The sequence below is a fragment of the Lutjanus erythropterus genome, chromosome 14 (assembly GCF_056507025.1).
Source record: "Lutjanus erythropterus isolate fLutEry1 chromosome 14, fLutEry1.hap2, whole genome shotgun sequence".
Classification (NCBI taxonomy): Eukaryota; Metazoa; Chordata; class Actinopteri; order Lutjaniformes; family Lutjanidae; genus Lutjanus; species Lutjanus erythropterus.
Genome location: NC_139330.1, coordinates 15,461,130 through 15,486,002, shown reverse-complemented (window position 1 = coordinate 15,486,002; position 24,873 = coordinate 15,461,130). Strand labels below are relative to the sequence as shown.

The following is a 24,873-nucleotide window of genomic DNA, read 5'->3' as shown; positions in this document are numbered from 1 at the left end:
TATAGCTTTTCTGTTTGTGTGTTCACTACGTGTCTGTGCACATGGGTTTTGCAAGTTAGCATACGTGCTCCAGAGGTCCACCGCACCACACCAAGAGTTATTCTGAACAGGCACAGCATTCCAGGAATTCCGTGTTTGGAAGATTGGGTTTAGAAAAGTCCTCTTTAGTGCTCCTCCTTTTTAGAATGTGCCATTTACAATCATCCATGTAGCGTATCATTTAGTGTGTTTCGCCACAGGGACTGGATGTGATGAGTTCCAAGAAAGAATAGACACTTTTAATGCTATTTATGTCTTCAGTGTGTGGTATTTTAAATAGCAAAGAAGGCAGTGAAAATCATTTAAAAAAGAAATATGTAATACATTTACTGTAATAAATCAGAAAATGACCATGATATGTCATCAAAGATTAAGGAAACGTGTTAAGTTGTAATACTGGCTTCTCTGACATAAACGCTACTATGTTCTCCTTTGAAATTTCCATTCTGGTCCGGAACATCTGTTTTTGTTTCCCAGTGTCACGTTTATTAGAGTTCAGCTTAATGCCAAATTTTTGCCAAATGAGTTAGTGTCTGGTTAGGAGTCATGACTAATCTTTTAGAAAAAGTAGATGTTTCTAACTGTTAACTAGATAAATGTGTTAATGGAGTCTGGCAGGCAGAAGGCAGGCAGTGACTGAACTTCAACTCCAGAGTCTGTGTTTTCAGAGCAGTGGGCTTTTGTTTTCAGGACGACAGGCTAAATTTTACATTGACATACAACTGACACTTATAAACAACTGATCAACATAAAGTGTAGGACTCGTTTTCCCTTTCTAGCGTCAAAGTATAATGTTAAATAGAAATTCAACTTATTCAATATACCGTCTATGGCTGCAACTTGCTACTTGGACTGCAGTGCTCTTTTTGAACACCAGGGTCTTAAATACTTTTCTTTTAATGTCATCCATATTGCATTTTTTTCTCCCTTTTAACAGCCGTCTCCACTCCAACAATCTGAACTGTGATTGTCACCTGGCCTGGTTGGCTCAGTGGCTCAGGCAAAGGCCTACAATTGGTCTTTTCACCCAGTGTACCTCCCCTGCTGAGCTCAGAGGACTCAATGTGGCAGAGGTACAGAAACACGAATTCAGCTGCTCAGGTAAGACTAAACTTTAGAAGAAAAATTCTTCAAGTAACATTACATTTTATGTATTATGCATTGTTTATTTCATCATGTTTACAGGATATTGAAAGGTAGCTTTAAAGGTCCAGTGTGTAAGATTTACTGAGATTTATTGGCAGAATATGACAGAAGTGGAATATAACATTCATAAAGGTGTTTTAATTAGTGTGTATTCACTTGAAAATAAGAATCGTTGTGTTTTCATTATCTTAGAATGAGCTGTTTATATCTACAGAGGGTGCAGGTCCTCTTCCACGGAGGCTGCCATGTTGCATCGCCATGTTTCTGCAATAGCTTCTTAGCATGTTTCTACAATAGACACTACAGTTCAAGGCTGGATTGCAAAGCTTCTTAAAGAGATACATTCATACCGGAGCCAACATTGTAAATGTACAACATTAGCATTAGCTTAATGTTATAGCCTTTCCTGCTCAGCTTACTTTGGGGCTAACCCCCTTCACTTTTTTGTTAATACCCGTCACATTCTAACCTATACTGTACATTTACTGACTTAATGCTAAGTTTAAGTTTCTGCACCGTCAGTCACTCTGCTGCTCGCTCCCCCTCGCTGGCAAACCCCACACACTTACGCACTGCCTGATTCTTTAAAGGAGCTACACTAATCTTATGACAACAGGCTTCAATGAAGTCGTCATGTCGCCACAGCCCTAACCGTAGGTTCTGCTACACGCTTGAAAGTGGAGAATGAGTCGAAACGTCTGCAAGCTCATCGCCAAATGCCACTAAATCCTACATACAGAAAAATGATGAAATGGCAATCTTTTTGTTGCACATGGGCACTTTGATCAGATCATCCATGCCAAAGACTCCCTGCTAGTAGATATTCTCCCTCCACTCCCGTTGTGTTTTTGTGTCAGTGTATTCACCTGGCAGCCACCTGACAGCTTCTGTGCCCCTGGGGCAACCCCACGGCTCTGCTCTGGCCCTTTCATGTGTCTCTAGCTTTCAGAAGCTGGCAGCAGTGCCAGGAAAATGCCATGACATATACAGTATACAAAACACACAGCCGGAGCAAAGTCTGCCCCCACTGACAGCAGGACATTCTCCTCAGTCGTCATTATTCATGGCCTCTCACCTCCTCGTACAAGGATTATTATGGCATTGAACTTTGTCATTCTCTTGCTGTGTGTGTGTGTTTGTGTGTGTGTGTGTGTGTGTGTGAGACAGAGAGCATGTGCATGTGGGCGTGGCATGGCGTGCACTGGGGTTATCATATCAGAACAATGGAAAAACAGCATGAGAACCTCCACTCCCCACAAGGCCATCTCACTCTCAACACCAGCTGTGAAGGGTGTTTGTGTCAACGTTTGTGTGTGTTTATGGGTGTGTGTGTCTCTCTCTCCATGGGTTGTGATTTTTACGCAGCCATACGGCGTGACAGCACAGATCATTAACTATTCATCGCCCAGGGAAAGAGACTCAAAGCGTGGGAGTGTAACGATTCCAGTTACGAAAGGGGAGCAGGGGGTGTCAGAGAAACTTTGGGGTCTGGTAGGATGCAGATACAGAAAGCTGAGGTTTTGCATGACGGGGACTCATATTTACTTCCATCATGTAAGAATTTTAATATGGTTGCAGTAGACTGACACTGATTAGTTCCCTGCAAGTCTCAGTAGCAAATAGTCATTCACGCTTTTTGAGCAAAACAAACAACAGAATGAAAACCAAATCTATTGCTCTGTATTTCTGCCTCTCTGTGCACAAATACACGGTCATGCATCCATGCAAACATGTGCGCACACACAAACACGTACTCCCAGTTTCCTCTTGAGTGGATGAGTGACCAGAAGTTGAACTCCCAGTGAAGGACTCATTAGGGACTGGTTCGCTGGCACACACACACACACACACACACACACACACACACACACACACATACACACACATATACTTTTTTCCTTTTGTATTTTCGATATTCAGCACTGTGTGTTTGTGCGTGTGCTTAGTTTGTGCTGTGACCAGGCCAGGCCACCTGCGGGGGATTTGGGGCGGGGTGGCGCTGTGCTGGAAGAAGAGGAAGAGGGAAAAGCGAGGCATGTTGTTGGTGTGAGAGGCAGGAGAAGGAAAATGGGGTACAGTGTGTTTATAGTCGTTGCAAACTATGATGAAATTCTGCAGCACTCTCAGCATCATGACTCACTGACTGTCAACTCCCAATATTCGGCTGGAAAAGGCTTCAATATTGTAAATTTTTGTCAGTAATGAGCAGAGTAGCACATTTACTGCCTCACTTCAAGGAATAATATCACATTTTTTCAGGCAGTCATTTGTCATGAATCTAAAAATCACATTAAAGTTGAAAAATCCAAAACCTAAATCTAGGGCTCATTATTTTCTGTTTTAAAGAAGTGATGAATTTTTTACTTTGTATCCAAAAAAAAGTGAAAATTGGATTTTATGAATAACACTTGCAAAGCAAACAACTTTTACTTTACTTTTTACTTTTAATGACTTATTCTGCCGCATGACCAGCAGCTCATTTGTGTTTTCTCTCCATTTACTCCTCACTTTCTTTAACTAGATGACATTTTTAAGTTACTCTCATCTCAAAAAGATCTTGTTTAGTTTAAAAAGGAGGAAGAAAATCCATATTTCTTTGAGAAAAACATTAAAATGATGGGTCTTACCTAAATATCACCTAAATACTCAGTCTTCTGACTCTAGTTTAGATTAGAGTGACTTTACTTGATCTGAATGGCCTCCGCTGTGATTTTATCCAGCAAACATTTACATGTGAACCCTCTTTGTTCCCCTTGATCATTTACGGGAGAGGTAACTAAAAGTTAGAAGCTTCTTGTGCCAATTTATGGTTATATGACAGAAAATTAATGACTATTATGCTTGAGTTACTGGTCCCTAGGAATAATAAATGAAGTAAAAATATTATGTTTGAAATGAGCAATGAGCAATAAATTGCTTTTGGGGTGGAATAAAATACGACTCTTGTAGTGGGAAACAGGGAAGAAATGACTGTACAAAGAGTGAAAAAGGGGAAGAGAACTGTTGAAGCCAACTGTAGTGCTGAAAGGCAATTTAAGAAAGAGACAAATGGGAAGAAGCCAGTGATAACATTTTAGAAATGATGAGAGAAATGAGGTGGAGTGAAGTTGAATGTAAAGGCTTGCGAGCAAATGGACAGGAGGAGGTAATGGGTTGCGGTATCATTGGCAGAGATATGGGAGTGGAGAGGCTGAAAATGAGGATGCTAAGAGGAGTGAGAGGGAGCAGAACGAGCAGCTGGGGGAGGGGAGAGTGATAGAGAGGTGAAAGCAAATAAAACGCTCGCACTTTATTCTGCAGTACAGTAATATTAAAATTTTAAATCAAATTAGACAACAACTAGACACTATTTTTCTTTATTAGACAGTATAATATCCTTTATTAGACCTTTATTAAACTTTTTTAAAGGGTAATTGGGGACACATTACAACAGAACTGTACTTTAATACACTTATTTTACAGTACCGTTTTGTTGCAATGTGTCCCTAATTACCCTCTAATAAAGTCTAACAATGATCTCATAAAAGGGTCTAATACCAAAGGGCATATTATTTCTAGTTGCTGTCTAAATTGATATAAAGTACGTCATGATAGATCTTATTAGTGTACTGTAATAAATTGTGACCAATAAAACAGGGGAAAATGGGACAGCAGTGGAGTTGTAGAGATGACGGACAAGGAAGCGATAATGGGGATAACAGCAGTAGGAAGAGCAGGGGATGAGCGTACATCAAACAGCTTCACCTCAAGTATACCTGTCAGGGAGCTGTCATTGTTAAGGCCGCTCCAGCTGTGCTCTGCACTCTCCCTGATCCCAGGCCTGTCAAATATGCCATGTTAGATCAGAAGGGAGTTCTTCTCTGCCCTACACCTGATCCCAGCTCTGTCAAAGCTCTGCCATCCCAGATCACAGGGCCTCAGATCACGTGGGATGAGCGACTGTGCAAGTGTTGATGCGTGCTCTTGATGCTATTTGTTGCGTTTACATGCTTTCCAGATGTGTCAGGTAATTGATTATGTTGAAGTCTGGCCTTAAACATTGCTTACCGGCTAAATAATCCAAAAGCCAGAGGCAGAAATTTCATGGTGAAGCACAATGGGCCTCATTGCTCTTAATTTTCTATTTAGAGAAAAAATAACAGAAGTAAACTCCAGATGCACCAAAAGTTCTTACCCATCAGGTCTGAATCATCAATCCCACCTCATTATAAACTTGAGGGGCGTGGCCAAATGTTTGTTATCAGCATAGGTAAAGCCCCCAAAATCCCATCCAAAAAATCCAATACTTTCTATCAAATCATTGGTGGTAAAGTAAAAGAAATTAAAAGAATTATGCTGCTTTTTTTTTTTTTTTACCAACTGATCGGAGCTTAAAGGAATTATTCTTTATTTTTAGGCTTTTATCTAAAACATTTAAAAAAGCATTATTTATTAAATTATAAATTTAATTCTATTTTTGACTTGTCTGATAACTTGTTATTGCATTATGTCAGTTTAAGGGCTTCACAGACATTTACAAAATACTTGTTTTGTCAGATCAACAGTCTAAAACCCCTAAACCACTGAGCATAAGATGATATAAAACATATGTCATCAGAGATTAAGGAAAGTTGAGATACTCACTACTCTGACAACATCACTACAACTGTGGTATAATTTGTCTTATTGTTTGCCCATTTCACGTTTATAAGGTGTAGATGTTTATAACGGTTAAATCAAGGAATTTGTTAATGGACTCAAACATCTGATCAACTTACAGTGGAGGGCTCGTCGTTGCTTGTTATCGTCAAATTATGATCTTGCACTCGTCTTGCATTCCTGCAGTGTTCCTGCAGCCTGCAGGAGCTTCTTCAAGTATGGGGAAGAGGGGGTGGAAACGGCTTGCTTATATTAATAGAGATTCAGCCTACTTGATATCCCATTTATGGCTCCAACTCATTATTTGGACTACAGTACTCATTTTTTGGACATGCAGTTGGTACATATTGCTCCTTTAAAGTTTTTTTTAATGTGTTTCCTTGTATGGACTATGAAAACAAGATGCTTTTCTCTTATCTTGGTAAGAGCGCTCCCAAACACTTGCAAAATGTTCTCTGTCATAAGAGAAGAGCACAAGTAAGAAAACACTGCCGAATCTTCAAAATCAATGGCAAAACAGCAAAATAAGGGCAAATCATGGACACGAACAAAAATAAGAGAAAATTTGTTCAGAAATGGCTTCTTGCATGAGGCCCGATGTTTGGCAGCACTCTGTCTTTCTGTTTTAGGGAGTTGAGTTTTGAGAACTAAGCTTTCTCTGTCACTGACTTTCACCATCACTCACTCTGTCTTCCTCTCCCTGAATCTCTACCCCCCACCCCTCACTCCCTCCTCCACTCTCTCTCGCCAACATTTTCCACACAAGCTGAGCGATAGATAGGAAAGTAATCAAATATTCATGGTTTGAAACTCGGATTAGTAATGCTGTGTAAATGAGGCCATTTAAAAGTCTGTTTTATTCATTTTATCTGGGTTAGGCTTACATACACACATCTTGTACACACACACACACACACACACACACACACACACACACACACATACCAAACAAGCTGTACCGGCAGTACAAGCGCCCGCTCTTCACCATATCGTTGACAGTGCTGCAGCTATTTGAACAGGTATCTAGAGACAATGTGATGGGTTGTGTGCTCTGTATGCAAATTGAAAAGTTGAAGTGTTTTAGAACAAATGGAAGTGAAGAGGTGGGGGGTGTAAAGCTGAATGTGCAGAATGGCATCAATTCCACCCAGAGAACGCAGACTCAGGAGGAAAATTTGCAGCGAGATCAATGGATGTTATTGGGAGGCCTTCAATCACCGCTCCAGCTCTATTATTCATGTCTTTCTTCTCCTCTCAATATACCATGGCACTCCTTTGATAGATAACCTAGTTTCTTGCCCATTGATTCTCAAGGATGTACGGCTTTACAATAAAGTCAAGAGTGGGATGTTTCATTTCTTTCTTCTCAATGTCAAAACATCCCTGGGAATGTATCGTCATTTGCAATTCAGTTTATAAAGCACAAAGGGCTGATGACATGAACGGCAGCAGAGGAGTTTGAGCTCCACATGAGTGCGAGAGCTGCTCCATGTCAGCGCACAAATCCTCCGGCAAACAATCTCTCCCTGTAATCCTGCTTAGAGTCGTGCTGCTCCCATTGAAAATCAACCAAATCCACCTGTGCTCACACACCTGTAGGAGCTGCATATTCCTCTCTTCTCATCATGTTTCCTCCTGTTTCGCCACTCATGCAGTTTTCTTTTCTCTTCAGGTCACCAGGAGTCCAACAGCCTCCAGCCGTGCAGCATCGGTGGAGGCTCCTGCCCTGCCATGTGCACCTGCAGTAACAACATCGTGGACTGTAGAGGGAAAGGTCTCACAGCCATCCCAGCCAACCTGCCAGACAGCATGGCTGAGATGTAAGCACCTTGTTTAATCAGTTCCCTGCATCTTTTATTCTAAACAGAGCATTATGATACTAGACTTCTTGAACATAAATAACTGGATTGTACTGATCATGCTGTTACAACTGCAAAAAGAAACCAACACTTAACCATTATACATCAGTGCAAACTGCACATGTACTGTATTTTGCCAGTATAGACATGAAATGGGTCTTAAATTATGTCACAGTGATCTTAAAAATTCTTAAATTTAACTTGTTACAACCTGCAGAAACCCTGTATATATTTGGTTCCATGACAGTAACTTTTCCCACCTGTTATTCTTACAACAAAAGTTTTTTCATCATATAATATCATCCAAACCGATTTGTTTCCTTTAGAAGATAATGTCGGATTAAGACTGCAGATAAATGTAGATGCAGAAGTTACATATGCCTTTGCCCCCCCCCCCCCAGTCAACATTTACATAATGTTATCAATCATCAGTTCAGTGGAGATCAGATTTCGGTCACATTCGTACTGGATGACCAACAGAGCCACTATGGAGCAGCCTCGCCACTCTGACTCACATATTAGTAATATGCTTTTGAGTAATGAATATGCATAATATGCTTCTGTCTGATTTTTTACATTAGGTGCTATTCATTTAAATCAAAAAGAAATATTTTTCATAATAGTTCATGTGAAAGAAAATGACAAATGCACTTCAAGCTAGACATCCGTCACTTTCTGACACAACAGCCTAATGGGATTCCTGAAATTTAGTTATGGCTTTTGGTTTCAGTGTGCCACCCCAAGATTTTCACTAGCCCCATCTGGCCACCACTATGAAAAAAATCTTGGGGCCCCACTGTAGATAAGTGCTCAGATCTGTTAGGAAGTTTAGATTCTTCACCCCAGTGCAACTTGAGCAGCAGACCTACAGGAGAGAGATGGATGTCAGAAAAATGCAGGGCCATCCACAGCTGCATTGTTCTTTGAAGAATGGCACTGCAGGGCATCTGTTTGAGTATGCACATTAGAGATGCATGTGTGTTTCCATATGTATCTGTCGCAGTGGTGTGTGTATGCTCATGCAGGGGGTTAACAAGGCTGAGAGGATTTCAGTGTGCATGTTTTATGTACCTTTGCTTTTCTAGCTTGCTTTTCTCGCCCAGCAGGGAGACATCCATCCATTTGCTCCACACTGACAGACACACATGCAGACTTGGAGCAGACTTTAGACTGAGACTGCATGCTCTTATCGGCTCAGATGGCTGTGAACCGCATGCGAGCGCTTTGCTAACATCCCTCCCTCAGTTTATCAGTCCTCCAACATCTGTCTGGGCATTAACCATTTACGGCCCACATGCTATCACCCTACTGTAATTCCCAGGAATGCACAGCTAGACTTTTCAAGGTAGTGCTTTTACTCTCTTTATCAGGGGTTTAATTCCCCCAGCAGAAGTCTGCATTACATGGAGCTGCAACATAGTGATTTATGCACGGTGAGAAAAAGGGAGGATGAAGGAGAGAAAGCAAGCAGTCGTGTTGCATGTTCTTCCAAGGAGCATGTGTGTAGTTAGGAGGACACAGCAAGTTTCTAGGTCTCCTCCTCCCCATGGGGTCTGTTTATAAATACCCAGCTAGCATGGAAGTCACAGATCCCATGTTCCCCAACAACCCTGACCCATTTCTAGTGCAGCGGTGTGCTCAATTTCCTAATTTGGACATGCAGTTCACACTTCTGTGTGTTCTTGTCTAAATGAATGACCACCCATGAAATATTGAGATATTCAAATCATTTAAAAGTCCTCACACATCCTATGTATTGACTTTTGAGATGTAAATAATTCAGCCTCAGCCGTGCATTTTGCCATGTTTTATGGTTTGTAGACCACTTCAACATGCCCTCCAGTTGTAATGTTCTACAAGTGGAGAATCTCTCAGAGACTGGTGTGATCTATGAGCCCAATAACCAGCGAGCAGCTCTAATGGGAGAGCGGGGAGACGGCTGAAAGATGGCTCTACCATGCACTGGTTTTATAGACAGCAGATTCTCTCTACGCAGCAGATGAGTAAAGACAGTTTAAAAGTCTCCCTGCCCTTCACATCTAATTGGTGCTTAACCGTGTCCTGCTAATAAAGTCTACTATGTTCTGATTCATCTTTTTACAAGACCAGGGTGAAACGCTGGCTTACATCATGTGCATTCCTCTTGTCCTGCCCATCAGAGCCTTACCTTCCAGCTTATATTCCCACAACGCTCTTCTTTCTCTCACTCTTTCTCCTCCTCTCTTGATTTTTTCTCTACTCCGCATTTCTCTCCGTCTTTCCCGGGCTCGCCAAATCACCACAGGCAAGTTCGAGGAGGCAGAGCAACGGCAAAGGAATAAAATAGGGAAAGGGGGGGATTCCGCTCAGTAATTTGGTGCAGCAGGTTTGATCTGTGCTTGAAGTTCATTATAAAATCAGTTTCAATTACAGCGAGGCGGGCTGCTGGGTATCAAGGCCAGCCTAATGCCTTGTTAATGAGGCACTCGGAAACTCACACACACACAAACACACACATGCTGCTCTCATTATGTACAAATCGGAGACCTGCAACCTCTCTGCCCTGCTCTACCCTAATGAATGCCAGTGTTGTGTTTATGGCTGCGGGGATTTGAGCTGGTTTCTGTACTCCTCTCTTGTGAGACCAGGCCCAGTTTAGCCTAAACACTACCACAACAGATTATTATGCACCATAGTCTCTGTCTGCAGTGACTGAATTCTGCCATAAAAATCCCCCCCACGCCTTTCATCGCTGCTGCGGTCCTGCCATCCATTTCTGACTCATGCACGCACTGGGTGAATACCCAAAGGCGTAATGTGTTTCCCCTTAATGAAAACCATGCTCAGGCCCTAATGAAAAGGATGAAGAGCATTGATTGGGCCGACACAAACACCAGCTCAGAGACACACAAAGACAGACACACATACAAATGTTCAGCCTGATAAATTGGATGAGAACCATTGATTGTCCGTCTGAAGGCAACTCTCGGAGATTGTTTCTTTTTGTCCCTGCCGATTGGACCAAGCCGCTCCTTTGTTGATTGGAGGGATTAAGTCGCTTGCATATATCGATCTGCGAGGAGCGACAGTGCGAAAGCTAAAAAGTTGTCAGACGGCACTGTGTGCTCTTGTCTGGCTCTGAGAGTTTTTTTTTATGATTAACACTTAATTGGCATTTTGAAATAACAGACATTACCAGCACACATAAGACAAATCTCGAGTGATAAGACAACCAGCAGCATTAAAGTCAGAGCTTGTATATAGAAAGTGTAAAAACCCTGGCAGTGCTTGGAGCAGACAAACCAATGAAAGAAAGAAAAAAACAAATAAATTAAGAAGGATGTGCCCTATGCTTCGAAGCATTGTTCGTTGCTTTGGTATTTGAATAGCAAAGTTCGTATTCAACTAATTGTTTATAGGAGTGTCATGATTCTCAAAATACGCTATCCATGGACATTTTTTCTCAGAACCGACAGCTATGCCATATGAAATCTTGATTTTTAAACATCAGTAGATCATTAGCTTTGTGTCTTGACAACTGTCATATACATTTTCACGTACCATATTAAGGGCATTTGATAGATAACCATAGCAACAGTGGAGGGCAATGGTCAATCAAGTGTTTGATACACCTCTGACTGCAGCAGCAACGTGTGCTGGACATGAGAGAAAAAAAATGGGAGGGAAAAAAAATTCTGTGAGAACTTTGTTCAGCTTATTTCGACATATCTTTGATTTAAAGTTTAAATTGTGACATGCCCATTCATATATATATACATATTTTCCCCACTGGGGATCTCTGTGTCCCCTGTGCGGCGGGTGTTTTGTCGATCTGTATCAAGCTTGTGCTTAAGTTGCTGCTGTTGCTTCTTTCTGCATCTGTGCCTGCCTGCCTCTCTCCGTCCTGTCGCTGTCCTGTCTCTGCACTGCAGTAGTCTTGGACTCATTTGCACCTCACTGCTTCCACCATCTCTTAGACCAACATCTCTGTCCATCGTATCAAAGCTTTAAATGAATTAAATAATTTCTGGAGAAGCTTTGAAGCCCAAAGAATGATATTCGGGATGGAGACCAAACAACACAATCAAACAATTTCCACAATGAGCGATGTCAAATACAGCGATAGTATGATGAGATGTAGTGCTGCCCCATTCCCTGCCACAGAAATAAAACTGAGGAAGGGCACTGGAAATGTGTGTATGAATCCACCCTATTGTGGCCCGCTAATGTTTGGAGAGGTAAGGCTTCCATTGGTTCAGAGGGTTTTGTTATATGCTTGACACACACTGGAGCACCGCAGCATGTAGGCATGCATGTACACAGTCAACACTGCAACACATGCAAACAGCATGTCGAGTGCCAGACTGGTTTGGACCAGTCAGACAGACCGGTTGATGAGAGAAGGCGCTAAAGCCACTTGGCCCACCTCTCTGCCGCATGGTGAGGGCAGAGGAACCACAGCGCTGTCACTCCGCTGTAAATCCACAGACACATTGGGGCAGGCAGACGAAAACAGACAGAGGGAGCATGTCCACCACAGGAATCTGTGGTCTAGAATCACTGCTATCCTAAGAATGTCAATGGCTCTCCTATATCACTCCATAAATGTAGGCTACTCCTTTGAAGGGGAAAGATACTTGATTGAAAAATTTGGAGACTCAAAACTGTTAAGTGGCTGTGGCTGATGTCTAACAAAACATCACCCCCCATGAATAGACATAAACATTGCAATGCAGGAGACCTAGGAGGAATGCAGTAAATCTGAAATGTCTTTAATAGAATAATCAAATCATGCAGAAACGATCCCACACCAACAATTCAGACATTTAACCGATGATTAAATCTATCAACACATTCTGTCTACTGAGGAGTTTTGCAGATTTTTAAATATGTCTCATTTTCCTGTGGTGGACAAAATAGCATTTAAATGATCTTTAGATTCCGTTGTAAGCCACTGGACTACCACACCTCGCACAGGCCCGTGCCTCCTGTCCTGCAGCCAGTTCCTCTGCTGGAAGGCAGCATAGGACAACCAGACAGGCCACTCCTTTGAAGGGAAAAGATGCTTGATTGCAAAATATGGAGACTCAAAACTGCTAAGCGGCTGTGTTTAATGTCTAACAAAACATTAACTTACATAAACATGGCAATGCAAGAAGCCTAAGAGGAATGCAGTAAATCTGAAATATCTCTAATAGAATAATTAAATCATGTGGAAATGGTCCCGCGGCAAGAAGAGGGTGATGGTTAAATCCATCAACAATGTTCTGCCTGCTAAGGAGTTTTGCACATTTTTAAATATTTCTCATTTTCCTGTGGTGGAAAAATAGCATTTTAATGATCTTTAGATTCCATCATAAGCCACTGGACTACCACATCTTGCACACACAGGCTTGTGCCTCTTAACCTGCAGCCAGTTCCTCTGCTGGGACACAGCATGGTAGGACAACCAGACAGGCTCATTTGAAGGAGAAAGATGCGTGAGTGAAAAATTTGGAAACCGAAAACTATTGAGTGACTGCGGCTAATGTCTAATAAAACATTAACCCCCCACGAACAGACATAAACATAGCAATGCAGGAGGCCTAAGAGGCGTGCAGTAAATCTAAAATGTCTCTAATAGAATAATTAAATCATGTGGAAATGGTCCCACGCCAAGAAGAGGCTGATGGTTAAATCTCTCAACAATGTTCTGTCTGCTGAAGAGTTTTGAACATTTTTAAATATTTCTCATTTTCCTGTGGTGAAAAAAATACAATTTTAATGATCTTCAGATTCCATTGTGAGTAAGCCACTGGACTACCACACCTCACACAGGCCCGTGCCTCCTGTCCTGCAGCCAGTCCCTCTGCTGCGAGGCGGCGTGGTAGGACAACCAGACAGGCCCACAGCTGGCTCCCTCTGGGCCCCGCTAAGCCTTGTTAAGGACAGTTTTAAAAGCTGTGAAGTGACCTGCAGATAAACAGCCCTCTGCCAGCTCCACCAGGGAATTGGTCTGGAGCTGAGCTGGGTCCTAAGTAGCAGCCGGCCTCAAACACACAGACATGCATGCCCACACTAATGGGGTTTAGCGATGTCTGTTTCCCTGCCACCATCTGACACTGATTAGACTTTGTGACTGTTCCGAACTAAATGACCAAGCAAGTGTTTGTCTGTATTCATTTCATTCCTTGACAGTGTTTTATGGTGGGATTTTGTCAGACCTTTTTCTTGTCAGCAGCTCTTAGGCTCAGAGGAAAAAGTAAACTAAAAGAAGTCATATTTCACCAAAGGTTTCACTGGACACTTTGCAGACACCCAGAGGATAAAGACAAATTTCACAAGAACAAGTGAGATCATTATTGATTTCAGAAGTGCTGGACACTGTAAATGTTACACCAAGAAGAAATATTACTTTTAGTCGAAAGGCCTTAACACCCTCCCACAAACTGAGATGGAGCCTTTTCCCCTCCAGCCCTTTTCCACAGCACTTTAGTATTCAGACTGTTTATTGGTTCTGAGGATGTTATGACTCCAACATGCCTGGACCTATTACAGCTGGGGAATAGATCTCCGCTAATATAATCAGGCCAGTCACCAAGGGTCAAAGGTAATGGGAGGATTACTCAGCTCTGTTGCCATGGAGAAGTCTATTGTTTGGTTAACTGATGCTATCTCCTCTTCTCTCCTCTTCTCTCCTCTCCTCTTTTCTCCAGACGTCTGGAGCAGAATGGGATTAAGTCTGTTCCTCCAGGAGCCTTCTCTCCCTACAAGAAACTGCGTAGGATGTAAGTACAGCAGAACACTCACCTCAGGGCTAAATAATACAGATGAGAACAAGAAGTTGAGGGCTGGAAAAAGAAGCGACAATTGGCAGTTTTCTCATTCCACTCCTAAGGAGCATGAAGTATTTATTTTGTCTGCGCCTGAAGAACGTATTCTTGTTCTCAGGCTTGGGGTGGCATGGAAAGCAAGCACTCAGATGCTACATGCACATAATAACAGCTCTCATTTTTCACTGCTGGTATTCCCCTGGCTAGTGCCGTGTCCAGTCTGTGTTGTGCCTGCGTCTGCAGACTGTAAACTGTGGCTGGGACGATGATGAGGGGACGGAGAGTGTGCTGGAATGAGCACTGAGGCTTCGCTCTCCCTGGGAGCGAACAGTGACAGGCTGGTAGTTGAGACTGAGTGGTTTTTCACCCGTTGAACCAGCTGTACGGTCAGTCAGTCAGCCAGCACACACCAGTCGGCCAAACCCATAACTCCAACACCACCAGGCCTGACCGACATAGCAGCAGGGAGACAGAGGAAACGGAAGGTCAGGGAGTTTCTCTGCCCTCCTTAACGGATTCCTCGCTGTTTTATCGTCCGACTCCGGGGACAGTTTGAAGTTTAAATGAGGTGAACACAGAGCAGACGACGGACTGAAGCAGCTGCTATCTCTTCGTAACTCCAGGGAAATTTCAAGGGAAATTAATATTTATTCATATAAAAGCAAATGCAAAAATGTTTTCGGGTAAACGTGAACCATGTGGGAAGGAAACGCTTAAACTAGATAAGTGTTACAGTAAATTATTTTTTACTGAATGCGATACAGACTTTTCTGATTTTCATAGAATATATAGAAACCAGATTCGTGGGCAGTTTGACAAATTCAGCAAACTCAGGTATTAAAGAACTGTGCTAAACTTACCAGAAATGGAGGAAAGGGAGCTAAAGTGAGTAACTGCTATCGTGTGGACTTACAGGAAAATTAATATTTATTCATACAAAAATAAATGCAAAAATGTTTTGGGGTAAATTTGAACCATGTGGAACAGGAACCCTCAAACCAAACAAGTGTTACAGTAAGCTTTAAACATTGTTACCAAAACAGGGTTATTACTTTTTCTTGAATACAGTTCAAAGTTTTGTGGTTTTTATATAGAATATATCAAAACCAGATTCAGTGGCAGTTTGACAGATTCAACAAATCTAAATATTAACAAACTGTAAAAGAAAAATGTTTGGGTAGGAGCGCTTCCTGGACTCAAATTGAGTTTGTTTGAGGTGCTTCTTAAAGGTAAAATTACTGTTTTTTTCAAAGGAGTCTGGTGGCCTTTTTTTTTTCTTTAGGTTGCTTACAGCAGTACATTGTTTAGTTTCCGTTTTGGGAATCCTAGTTTTCAACGTTTCTTTTTACTCATGTCTTTGAGGATGCTTAATGAGAAACTAAACTTTAAAATTATTTATACATTTTTACTGTTTAAAGCCACATCTCCAGAGGGTTTAATGACAGTGGGAATGCATTGCTCTCCTCCATCTGGTCTTCCAAACAGACACGACCTGCTACTGTTTCTGCTGCTGATGCTGCATTTAGCAACAACAGTGCATGGCCGCATGTCTGTGTTGACCCTCAGTGCCTCTGTTGATTCAGCTGGCGATGTGCCCTCACTGGCCCAGCCTGTCCTGTGTCCGACAGCCTCAGACAGCATCGATACATCATGATGAATATGGTCCCTCTCCTGGGTCAGGCTCTGCAGATGTTCACGTGGATGTTTTATATTTAGTGGTAGGTTTACCTGGCATATTATGTATGGAAAATAGTAGATATTTGATTGTGAGGCAACATTAGGTAGGTTAAAGTTATATATAGGCTTTTGTGCGTGTATATTTGTTTGCTTATTTGTGGTGTGTGCAGGTATGTGTGCAATGCCTCGCCTGACCCTGTGTGTCCTCTTCTCCCAGTAAATGCCAGCCACACACATTCTCTTTCACCTTGTCCCAGTTTGGATGACCTACACATGAACCGCTCCTTAAGACAGGGATGCAGTAACAGCCCTCACACACACCGACACATACACAAACACACCAGTGTCTGAGTTTACAGACACACACCAGTGCACATGTTGGCTCCTCTGCCGCGTTTTCATTTCCAGGAAACCTCAGTCCTTTGCAAGAAGACAAATGGGTACTTATTTAACTGTTACCCCCAAATGAGAAAATATCCCTCTTCTTCACCACATGATGATTTTCCTTCAAAGGTATCCAGTCGACTGGAGTTCAGTCCACATACTCCATTAACTCTATCTCTCCATCTGTCTTTCTTTCCTTCTGTCCCACTGTTCCTCATTTACGGTTACATTTACTCACACAGACGCACAGACACATAAACACATAGGCACACAGGCTTAGTGGTTATCCTGTGGGGAGAGGCCTGTGGATCCTATTAACAGTGGCTGTGTTCAGAGGCAGTCCACTGTATTTCGCTTTGGAGTTTAGCCCTGCACCCCATTTTAACACACACACACACTCACGATGATACAATACAGGGCCACTTGATAGGCCACAAATAATACAAGTAAATGTTTTGATTGGCTCAGAGGCCCCAGCCCGCTCCATTTCATCAAATCCCTTGAAGGGACGCACCATCAAATATGGGAGAGAGCTGGAACTCATCCTCATCCAGCTCACACTACATTTGCTTCCTCCTTGCTCGCCAGCAACCAGCAAAGGCATTAAGGGGATAGTTCTGATTCAGAGAGTGTATTACCTACAGTAGATGGTGGATCAGCACACCCCCCGGTTAAGAGAAGCAGAGAGGGGATCCAGCACAGAAGCTAAGCAACAAAAGGTATTTTAGCCACTTAAAGAAGGCCAACCTAAAAATAGATCAATATCAGTTTAAGTGTATGCTATATTTAGAATATTTTTACTGCTTTACCCTTCATAGCATGGTACTCCTCTCTGCGTCTGCAAACTGAGAACGTGTCAACCACTATCTGCTATAGCTAATACACTGAATATGGAAGTACATGATACTAACCCACGTCAGATAATCCAAGCAGTCCCTTTAAATACCTATGTGTGTGACGCGCAGGTGACAGTGGGGTCGAACCTCCTATAAGAAAGATAATTTTTCCCCTAAATCTCCATTTCCTTGACTAATTCTCTGGCCTTCCTCTCCAACACAGAGACCTGAGCAACAACCAGATCTCAGAGATAGCTCCTGATGCCTTTCAGGGCCTGCGCTCCCTCAACTCCCTGTAAGTGGGCCAGAGCAGAGTTTGTGCCTGTGTATATGTCTGAGTTGTTACGGTAGCAGAATTTGAAACTTTGTTGGTACAGAAACTGAACACGGACGGTTTTGCTGCAAGACAAATTTCAGGACAATAAAGACTGAACTAAACTGAGGTCTTTAATAAACATGTAGATCATTTTTTTTAATAGTTTAAGTACTTTTGATATTATCAATAAGATATATTGTATCATTTTAAACATCTGATATCAAAGAAGTATCAAAGTTAAAAATACTTTTTACAACACCTTAGTATATGCATAAATATCCACTTGGTTGTCATTTCTGTGTCTGAGGTGAGTCTGTTTTGTGATTTCCCAGCGTGCTGTATGGAAATAAGATCACCGACCTGCCCAAGGGGGTGTTTGATGGCCTCTATGCCCTGCAACTGCTGTAAGCACAGCACACACACACACACACACACACACACACACACTCAGCTGATCCACTGCAGACATATACTGAGTACCAGGCATCCTTTACTCCCACTCAGGGAAGGAGTCATAACCTTCAAATAAACTTTGTACCTGTGCATAGTTTTCTAGATGGAATGCATAATGAATGAATGCATGAAGAAACTTTGACAAGCTGCTTCCCTCCCTCTTTTCCTCCATCCGTCCTTCTTCCTCCCTCACTCCCTCCCTCTTTTTTTTCTCCTGTCTTCCCCCCTTCTCTCAGGTTGCTGAATGCCAATAAGATTCACTGCGTTCGTGCCAACGCCTTCCAGGACCTGCAGAATCTCTCACTGCTATCGCTCTACGACAACAAGATCCAAACCCTCGCCAAGGGCACCTTCACTTCACTACGAGCTATACAGACCCTGTGAGTCAAATGCACACACACACACACACACACACACACACACACACACACACACACACACACACACACACACATAAACGCACTGCTATACACGCTCTGACACATACTGAGCAGTCACCATAAAACATGAGCCAACACAGGAGTTGTTTACTCTCAGGTCTGTGTAATAACACAGGAATGGGATCATGAGGTGGAGAGGAGAGTAAATCTATCATCTTCACAAACACATGGACACACAGTTTCTGCGGCCAGATCGAGATCAAAAATAGCGCGCACACACACACACACACCACACACACTCGTTCCATCGCTGTTACTCAGACAGCACCAATTGTTTGAATAAATGCCTCTTTTTTCTTTTCCAATAAACAAGACAAACCACATGTTGTTATCAATACAGACCCCACACCGTGTCTGAAATACACTGCATGACATGCAAATAAAAGACATGCAAGACACCTGTTGAGGATGATGGATAGTGGTGCCCACACACATGTAGTGGGAAGTGGGTTTAAGACTCTCAGTCTGAAACAAGCTTCTTGTTTTGCCTGCATTCTCAAGAAGGGGTAAAAATACACGTGGGTGGCAGCACACACTCTTTAAACTGACGTATGGCTGTGTGATATGCTTAAAGTCAATATGAAGATATCAAGAAATGTATTTTGTAATATCTATATATGCTCAGCTGCCAATTTATTAGGCAAAACTAAAGCAGACCGAACAATAAATTCTGTCATCATGAATTCGGAATTGTTTTGAGATGTTGATTCAATTTTACTGTGGATGCTGTATTTTGTGGTTCTTTGTACTGAATTATTTTGTATTATACTGAGAAATGTTTCTAATATATTGTCAACCCCCATTTATAGACCAATTACAAACATCTGTCTGCACTACTACAGGCTCCAAAATAACCACAAAGTTGACTGAGTGAATCACAATACATTAAATGCATTCAAGATCACACGGAAAATAATGAAACTGATGGCCAGAGCAATCTACTCTACGAACTCTTATTATGTGTAAAACAAGAACTTCAGGAACTATTATTTTTGGTGTTTGAGTGTTAGTTTGCCCAGAAAAGTTTTAGAAATACTGTACACTTAGATTAGTACAGAGGTTTTTAGTGTGGGGAGTGGGCGTCCTCACAGAGGCTCAGTGAATGTAAATAGCAAATATTATATCAATTATCAAAAAGAGATCACATAGAATAGGCTAAGAAATTATTCCAAGATACATTTTGGGGTAATTTGATTGATTTTCCTTGAGTTAGAAACTAGAAAATGCCTTTGGACAGACCCTTTTATGCAGTCGGTGTTGTCTGAAGTTATATCAAACAGCCACATGAGGCTATCTTGGCTCAGTTGTTGAGTGTCTATGGGATCAAATTACATCATCATTATCCCATAAGACATCCCTTCATTTGTTTGTCAAACCAATATTTAGTTAAATGAATAATAGACGTTGCCCGGCTTCAATCTCCTCTACCATCTCTGTGGTCTTCCAAAAGGTTTGCTTTTCTCTTTTGGCCCATGGCTTTTCTCAACTAAACCCTAATTTGTGCTGCATTAAATAAAGGGAAATTACTGACTGTACTGTCAATTTCTGGCAAATTTGGAATAGATATATGACAGGTGCATACATTACAAATGTTTTTTTTAGGAGCTACGTTAACAAGGTTTTTTATATTTAGTATCTTTTATGAATGGAACATAAGCACACACAATGATCTAAAGACAAAGTTCATGTATAAAGAACATTTTTACGCCTAAATATAAACTTATGATGCTAAATTTTTGGCCTTTATCCCATCAGTTTTCATGTGTTCCTTTTTTTCTCCTCTTACTCTTTCCCCCTCCCTCTCTTTTCTCCAGTCACCTGGCCCAGAACCCGTTTATTTGTGACTGTAATCTGAAGTGGCTGGCAGACTACCTGCGCTCCAACCCCATCGAGACCAGCGGTGCCCGCTGCGCCAGCCCTCGCCGCCTTGCCAACAAACGCATTGGACAGATCAAGAGCAAGAAATTCCGCTGCTCCGGTAGGCTGGTGGCTCAGTGTCTCCAAATGTCTCCCCTGCTTTTATGTCTCTCTCTGGCTCTCTATCTCTATCTCAGACAGGCTTTGTTGTTTTTATTCCACTTGTCTCTCGCTGCTCTACTCTTACCTCCTCTCTTTCTCTCCGCTGGGAGTGGCTATTATCTCTGCATTGTTCCCTCATACCACATTTAATGAGTGATCATTCCTGGCAAAAGGTTTTATTCGGCCTATCATCTGCTGCGCCGGCGCTCCTCAATCAATATCTCCCCCAGATGAACTTGGGGCCAAGGAGAGAGGGATCGTTGGCTGTTTCTCCATTTCCCTTCCTTATTACCACACTGTGAGTCTGGTTTCACATTCAAACCGCAGCGGGCTGAGATCACCAGTCGAGGCTGGTAGGGTTTCTGTACGTGCCCACCATTCCTCTGCCCTCTGCCAATCTCTGGCTCCCTTCCCTCCATCTCCATCGCTCTCTGCCTGCAGGGCTCAGGTTTCTCCCCCTCCTCACTCCTCTGCATTGCACTAGTCAGGCCTCAACCATCCCCATTCCCTCCACCCTGTGCCCACTATTGTGTTTATGCACTGTGCTACGCCGTCTGGCACTCTGCACTGCTGAGGTTTCACACTTCTTTATAGCCTCATTTGTTTGGCTAGACCCAGTGAAGAAGGGAGTCCATGTGTTTTTCTCTTTCTTTTTTCCTTCTTTCTTTTTTCTTTCTTTCTTTCTCACTGTCTCCCTCTTTCCCTCATGTCACTCTTCCTTAGCAACAGCCAAATATTTACCACCTTTTGACATTATGTTACTAGTTTCTCCACATTGCCATACACAGAGATAGTCCCACGCTTCTCTGTGTAAACTGTCATATACCTTGAGTCATGTGTTGTCATATATAAGCTGCTTTATATATGACTGTTCTGAAGCATAGCGGCACCGCAGCTATGCAGGCCAGACTTGTCTCACTGACATCCGTCCCTCTTTCTTTTCTCCATCACAGCCAAAGAGCAGTACTTCATCCCAGGTGAGTGGCTTGTAAATGTTCACACCTTATCATTGTCCTCCTCTTTTCTTTAATTATCCACCCGCAGCCATGTAGTGGCGTCATTTTTTCCATTACTTACCATTCATTTCAATAAAATTCTCCTACAGGTTAAAGGGTGATTTCAGTTTATTACAGCTTGGCTCTTGTTTTCATAGTTTTGCCATCTTTCCTTTCGGTAATAACAACATTTTATTTACTGAGTTAATTGCTGAGAGCTGGGAACATGGTGATGTTGCTAAAAAATAAGACAGCCGGCAGAAAAATCGAACAAAACCACGGGTTTGGAAAACTTATGTGAAAGAGAAACTGTTCAAATTTGACCCTCCGTACTTGCAATAGTTATGTGCAACCTGTTTTCCAGTGCAATGAGGGATTATTAATGACATTTCTAATGCACTTTCTTTTATGGTAGTGTATTGCTGCCATGACAGAAAAAGATAAACAGATCAGTATCATAATGTAAAAAGTTTATTGTTATAAAAAGATGTTTTTCATGTTATAATAAGATATCCCATTATTACAACATATTAACTTATCAAGAAACTTTTCTTGTCATAATACACTATTTATCTTGTTATAACATGAATAGTTTCAAATTACAACGCAATTACATATATTGTTATAATGTGATAACTTGTATGTTTATTATGATACTTATATAACTGATAAAGTTTTATGTTATAACAAGATGTAATGAGATAAATAGTGTATTGTTATAACAAAAAAAGCGTCTTGTTGTAACATGATAAGTTTGTAATTTGTAATAATATGAAAATATCTCATTTATAATGATAAACTTTTTATGTTATAACACCATTTTCTGGCATGGCAGCAATACACTTACATATTCTTTTGTTTTAACATCCATCATTTCTTGAAATACTTGCCAAAACTATAAAAGATCTAAGTTGTAATAAACCAGAATCATCCTTTAATGTGGATGAACTTCAGTGGAGATGGTCTGTACAGAAAAAAAACATTTAAAGATAAAGGTTGTTGAAATATGTGTGCCGGTGGTAGTAGGTAGGTATTTATACATGTGAAAGCGGCTAATTGGGCCTATGAGAGCAGCTGTACATATGTGTGCATTTTAATGTGATATACGTGTGAGAGCGTCTGTTTCTCCTCAGCTATGTTTTCCTAACAGTCTCAGCAGATAGAGTCGAAAGGAAGCGGCTCTTTGCTTTGGCATGAGCACAGACAGTCACTCACCGAGTGGGGCAGAAAAGGAGGGAGGGAGAGAAGGACGGAGGGGAAGGAAAGTGTGTCCTTTCTATCGGTAAAAGCTAAAGAAAATAAAGCCCACCAGAGGACCCAGATTCCTATCAGCGGATGTTTCCGGGCCTCTTAACAAGAGTACTTCCAAGAAAATAACTAGGAGGAGCAGTGATGTGTGTCGAACTCTGTCTGTGTGGTGCGGATGCTTGTGTGATGCAGTGTCTGTGCCTGTGTGTGTGTGTGTGTGTGTGTGTGTGTGTAAAATAATGTGTCTTTGTGTGCCAAGCTGAGATAAAGCTCTACACTGGCTTAGAGAACAAATGGGAGTACTATGTAAGCAGAAGGAAGATCAAAGCCAAATGTGATTAATGAGAATTTCACCCTCCCTGAATGATAACAATAAAAGCCTCCACAATGCACGCACACACTCAACGCACACAATCGCTGACAACACGGGAATTCCGTAATACATTGATAATGAGGAACCAAGCTGCAGGGAATTATGAGAACTTCTACAACTCCAGCGATGAGTCATTTTGTGCCTCGCAGAGGGAAAAACCTCATCCCTCTCCTCTGTGTTTTCTCCAGTTTCGTTTAAATCTGCTGACAGTAAAAGTGTCGCCACCACGCACTTGTGACGATGCCGATGACTCAGGCTCACGAATCTCCCCTGGCTCCTCCACATCCTCCAGATCAAAGCTCCGCACTGCACTTTCATTGCTTCCTCTGTAACAGGAAATGCCTTTTCCTGTTGTCTGGCCTGGCAAGGAAAAGTTCCTTAATGACCTGCATTACTGTGTCTATCTGCACTCTCCACTGAGCCATTCAGAGAGGCAGTGGTGGACTCAGCCCGTCTGAAGGACAGGAGTGAAAAAAATAAAAAGCGCACCATCTGTATTTGGTGGGGTACAAGCACGCCAAAAGCTGTGATGCATTGTATCGCATTTTATCTACTGGAAAGGCACCCTAGAGGGCACTTTATCATGTTTTGTCCACTGGAGGGGCACCCTGGAGGGCACTTTTGCAACATTTTTTCAAACATAGGAGCACCATGTTCCCCTTTGAGTCCACCAGTGCCAAAAAGTGGCACAGCCTTAGAAAAGGAAGCTGTTTCTGTGAATGCTATTCACTCCTTTGCTGTCCAACTGGATTCTAATAAAATCAACGATGCGGCTTTGGGGTTAGGTTATGGTTTCAAATGCTATTCCGTTTATTTAGACAGATTTTTGATACTCAACTGTTGGATTTCGTCCTGGTTGTTTGAGGTTTTCCTGCTCACGAATGTGGTCTGGGTGCCCCACGGTGTCCCGCTGACGTAATCTCCAAACCTCAGGCCATGAGAGAGGTGCACCGATGTGAGCATGCAAAAGAGAACGGGACACAAAACGATATCCTAACAGCAAACGCTGAGTTGTTCCCTCTAAATGGAACATATTCACACACATAAGCTCTACACACACATAGACACACATGCATACACAGACACTGAGACACAAAACTCACACTCACACACACTGTTCTAAGTGGCTCCCAGTGCTGTTCCATTATTGAGCAGCCATGATGTAACTGGCAGCACGCTTTTTGGCACGTAACATCTATTCATAGACAGAGGAGGTGCAGGAAAATGTCCCACAATCCCCTCGCTGCTTCATTCTTGCTCCTCCTGTTTCAGGACAGACGTCTCTCTGCACCACTCACCTTTCATTTCTCTCTCATCCGTCTCCTTTCACTCCTTTCTCCCTTTTCTTTCCTGTGAGCATCCCTCATGCCCTCCTTTCCTGTTTCCTCTCTCTGCTCCCCTTCGACTCCACCTGTCTATGCAGACTTCCTGTACATCACCTCTCTGTCTCTCTCCTGGGTGCTCTGCTTCGCTGAAGCTGGCAGCCCAAATCCTCTTTGGCATCCCTATCTCAATCTAACCTGCTACTGTTCTTTTCACCCCACTGCTCCCACTCTATCACCTTACTAAAATAACTCACCCTTGCCCCCGCCCTTCGTTCCATCCCCTGGCCCCCACCCATTCATCTCTCTCTCTGTGAATAGTAGGAGAGATGCAGGA

At 42.3% G+C, this 24,873-nt stretch overlaps 1 protein-coding gene across 5 annotated transcripts in view; it reads left to right on the top strand.

The window, feature by feature from the left end:
- The window catches only part of slit1a (slit homolog 1a (Drosophila)), a 113,728-nt gene that overhangs the window by 65,272 nt on the left and 23,583 nt on the right, over positions 1-24,873 (top strand). For 3 of the 5 annotated variants that reach the window (XM_084736674.1, XM_084736670.1, XM_084736672.1), the window contains exons 8-15: positions 977-1,140; positions 7,496-7,643; positions 14,357-14,428; positions 17,594-17,665; positions 18,019-18,090; positions 18,376-18,519; positions 20,394-20,557; positions 21,552-21,575. In XM_084736674.1, coding sequence (XP_084592800.1) covers positions 977-1,140; positions 7,496-7,643; positions 14,357-14,428; positions 17,594-17,665; positions 18,019-18,090; positions 18,376-18,519; positions 20,394-20,557; positions 21,552-21,575 — 860 coding nt within the window. The remainder of the gene's footprint in view (positions 1-976; positions 1,141-7,495; positions 7,644-14,356; positions 14,429-17,593; positions 17,666-18,018; positions 18,091-18,375; positions 18,520-20,393; positions 20,558-21,551; positions 21,576-24,873) is intronic. The other 2 variants (XM_084736673.1, XM_084736671.1) reach the window with 1 other exon arrangement.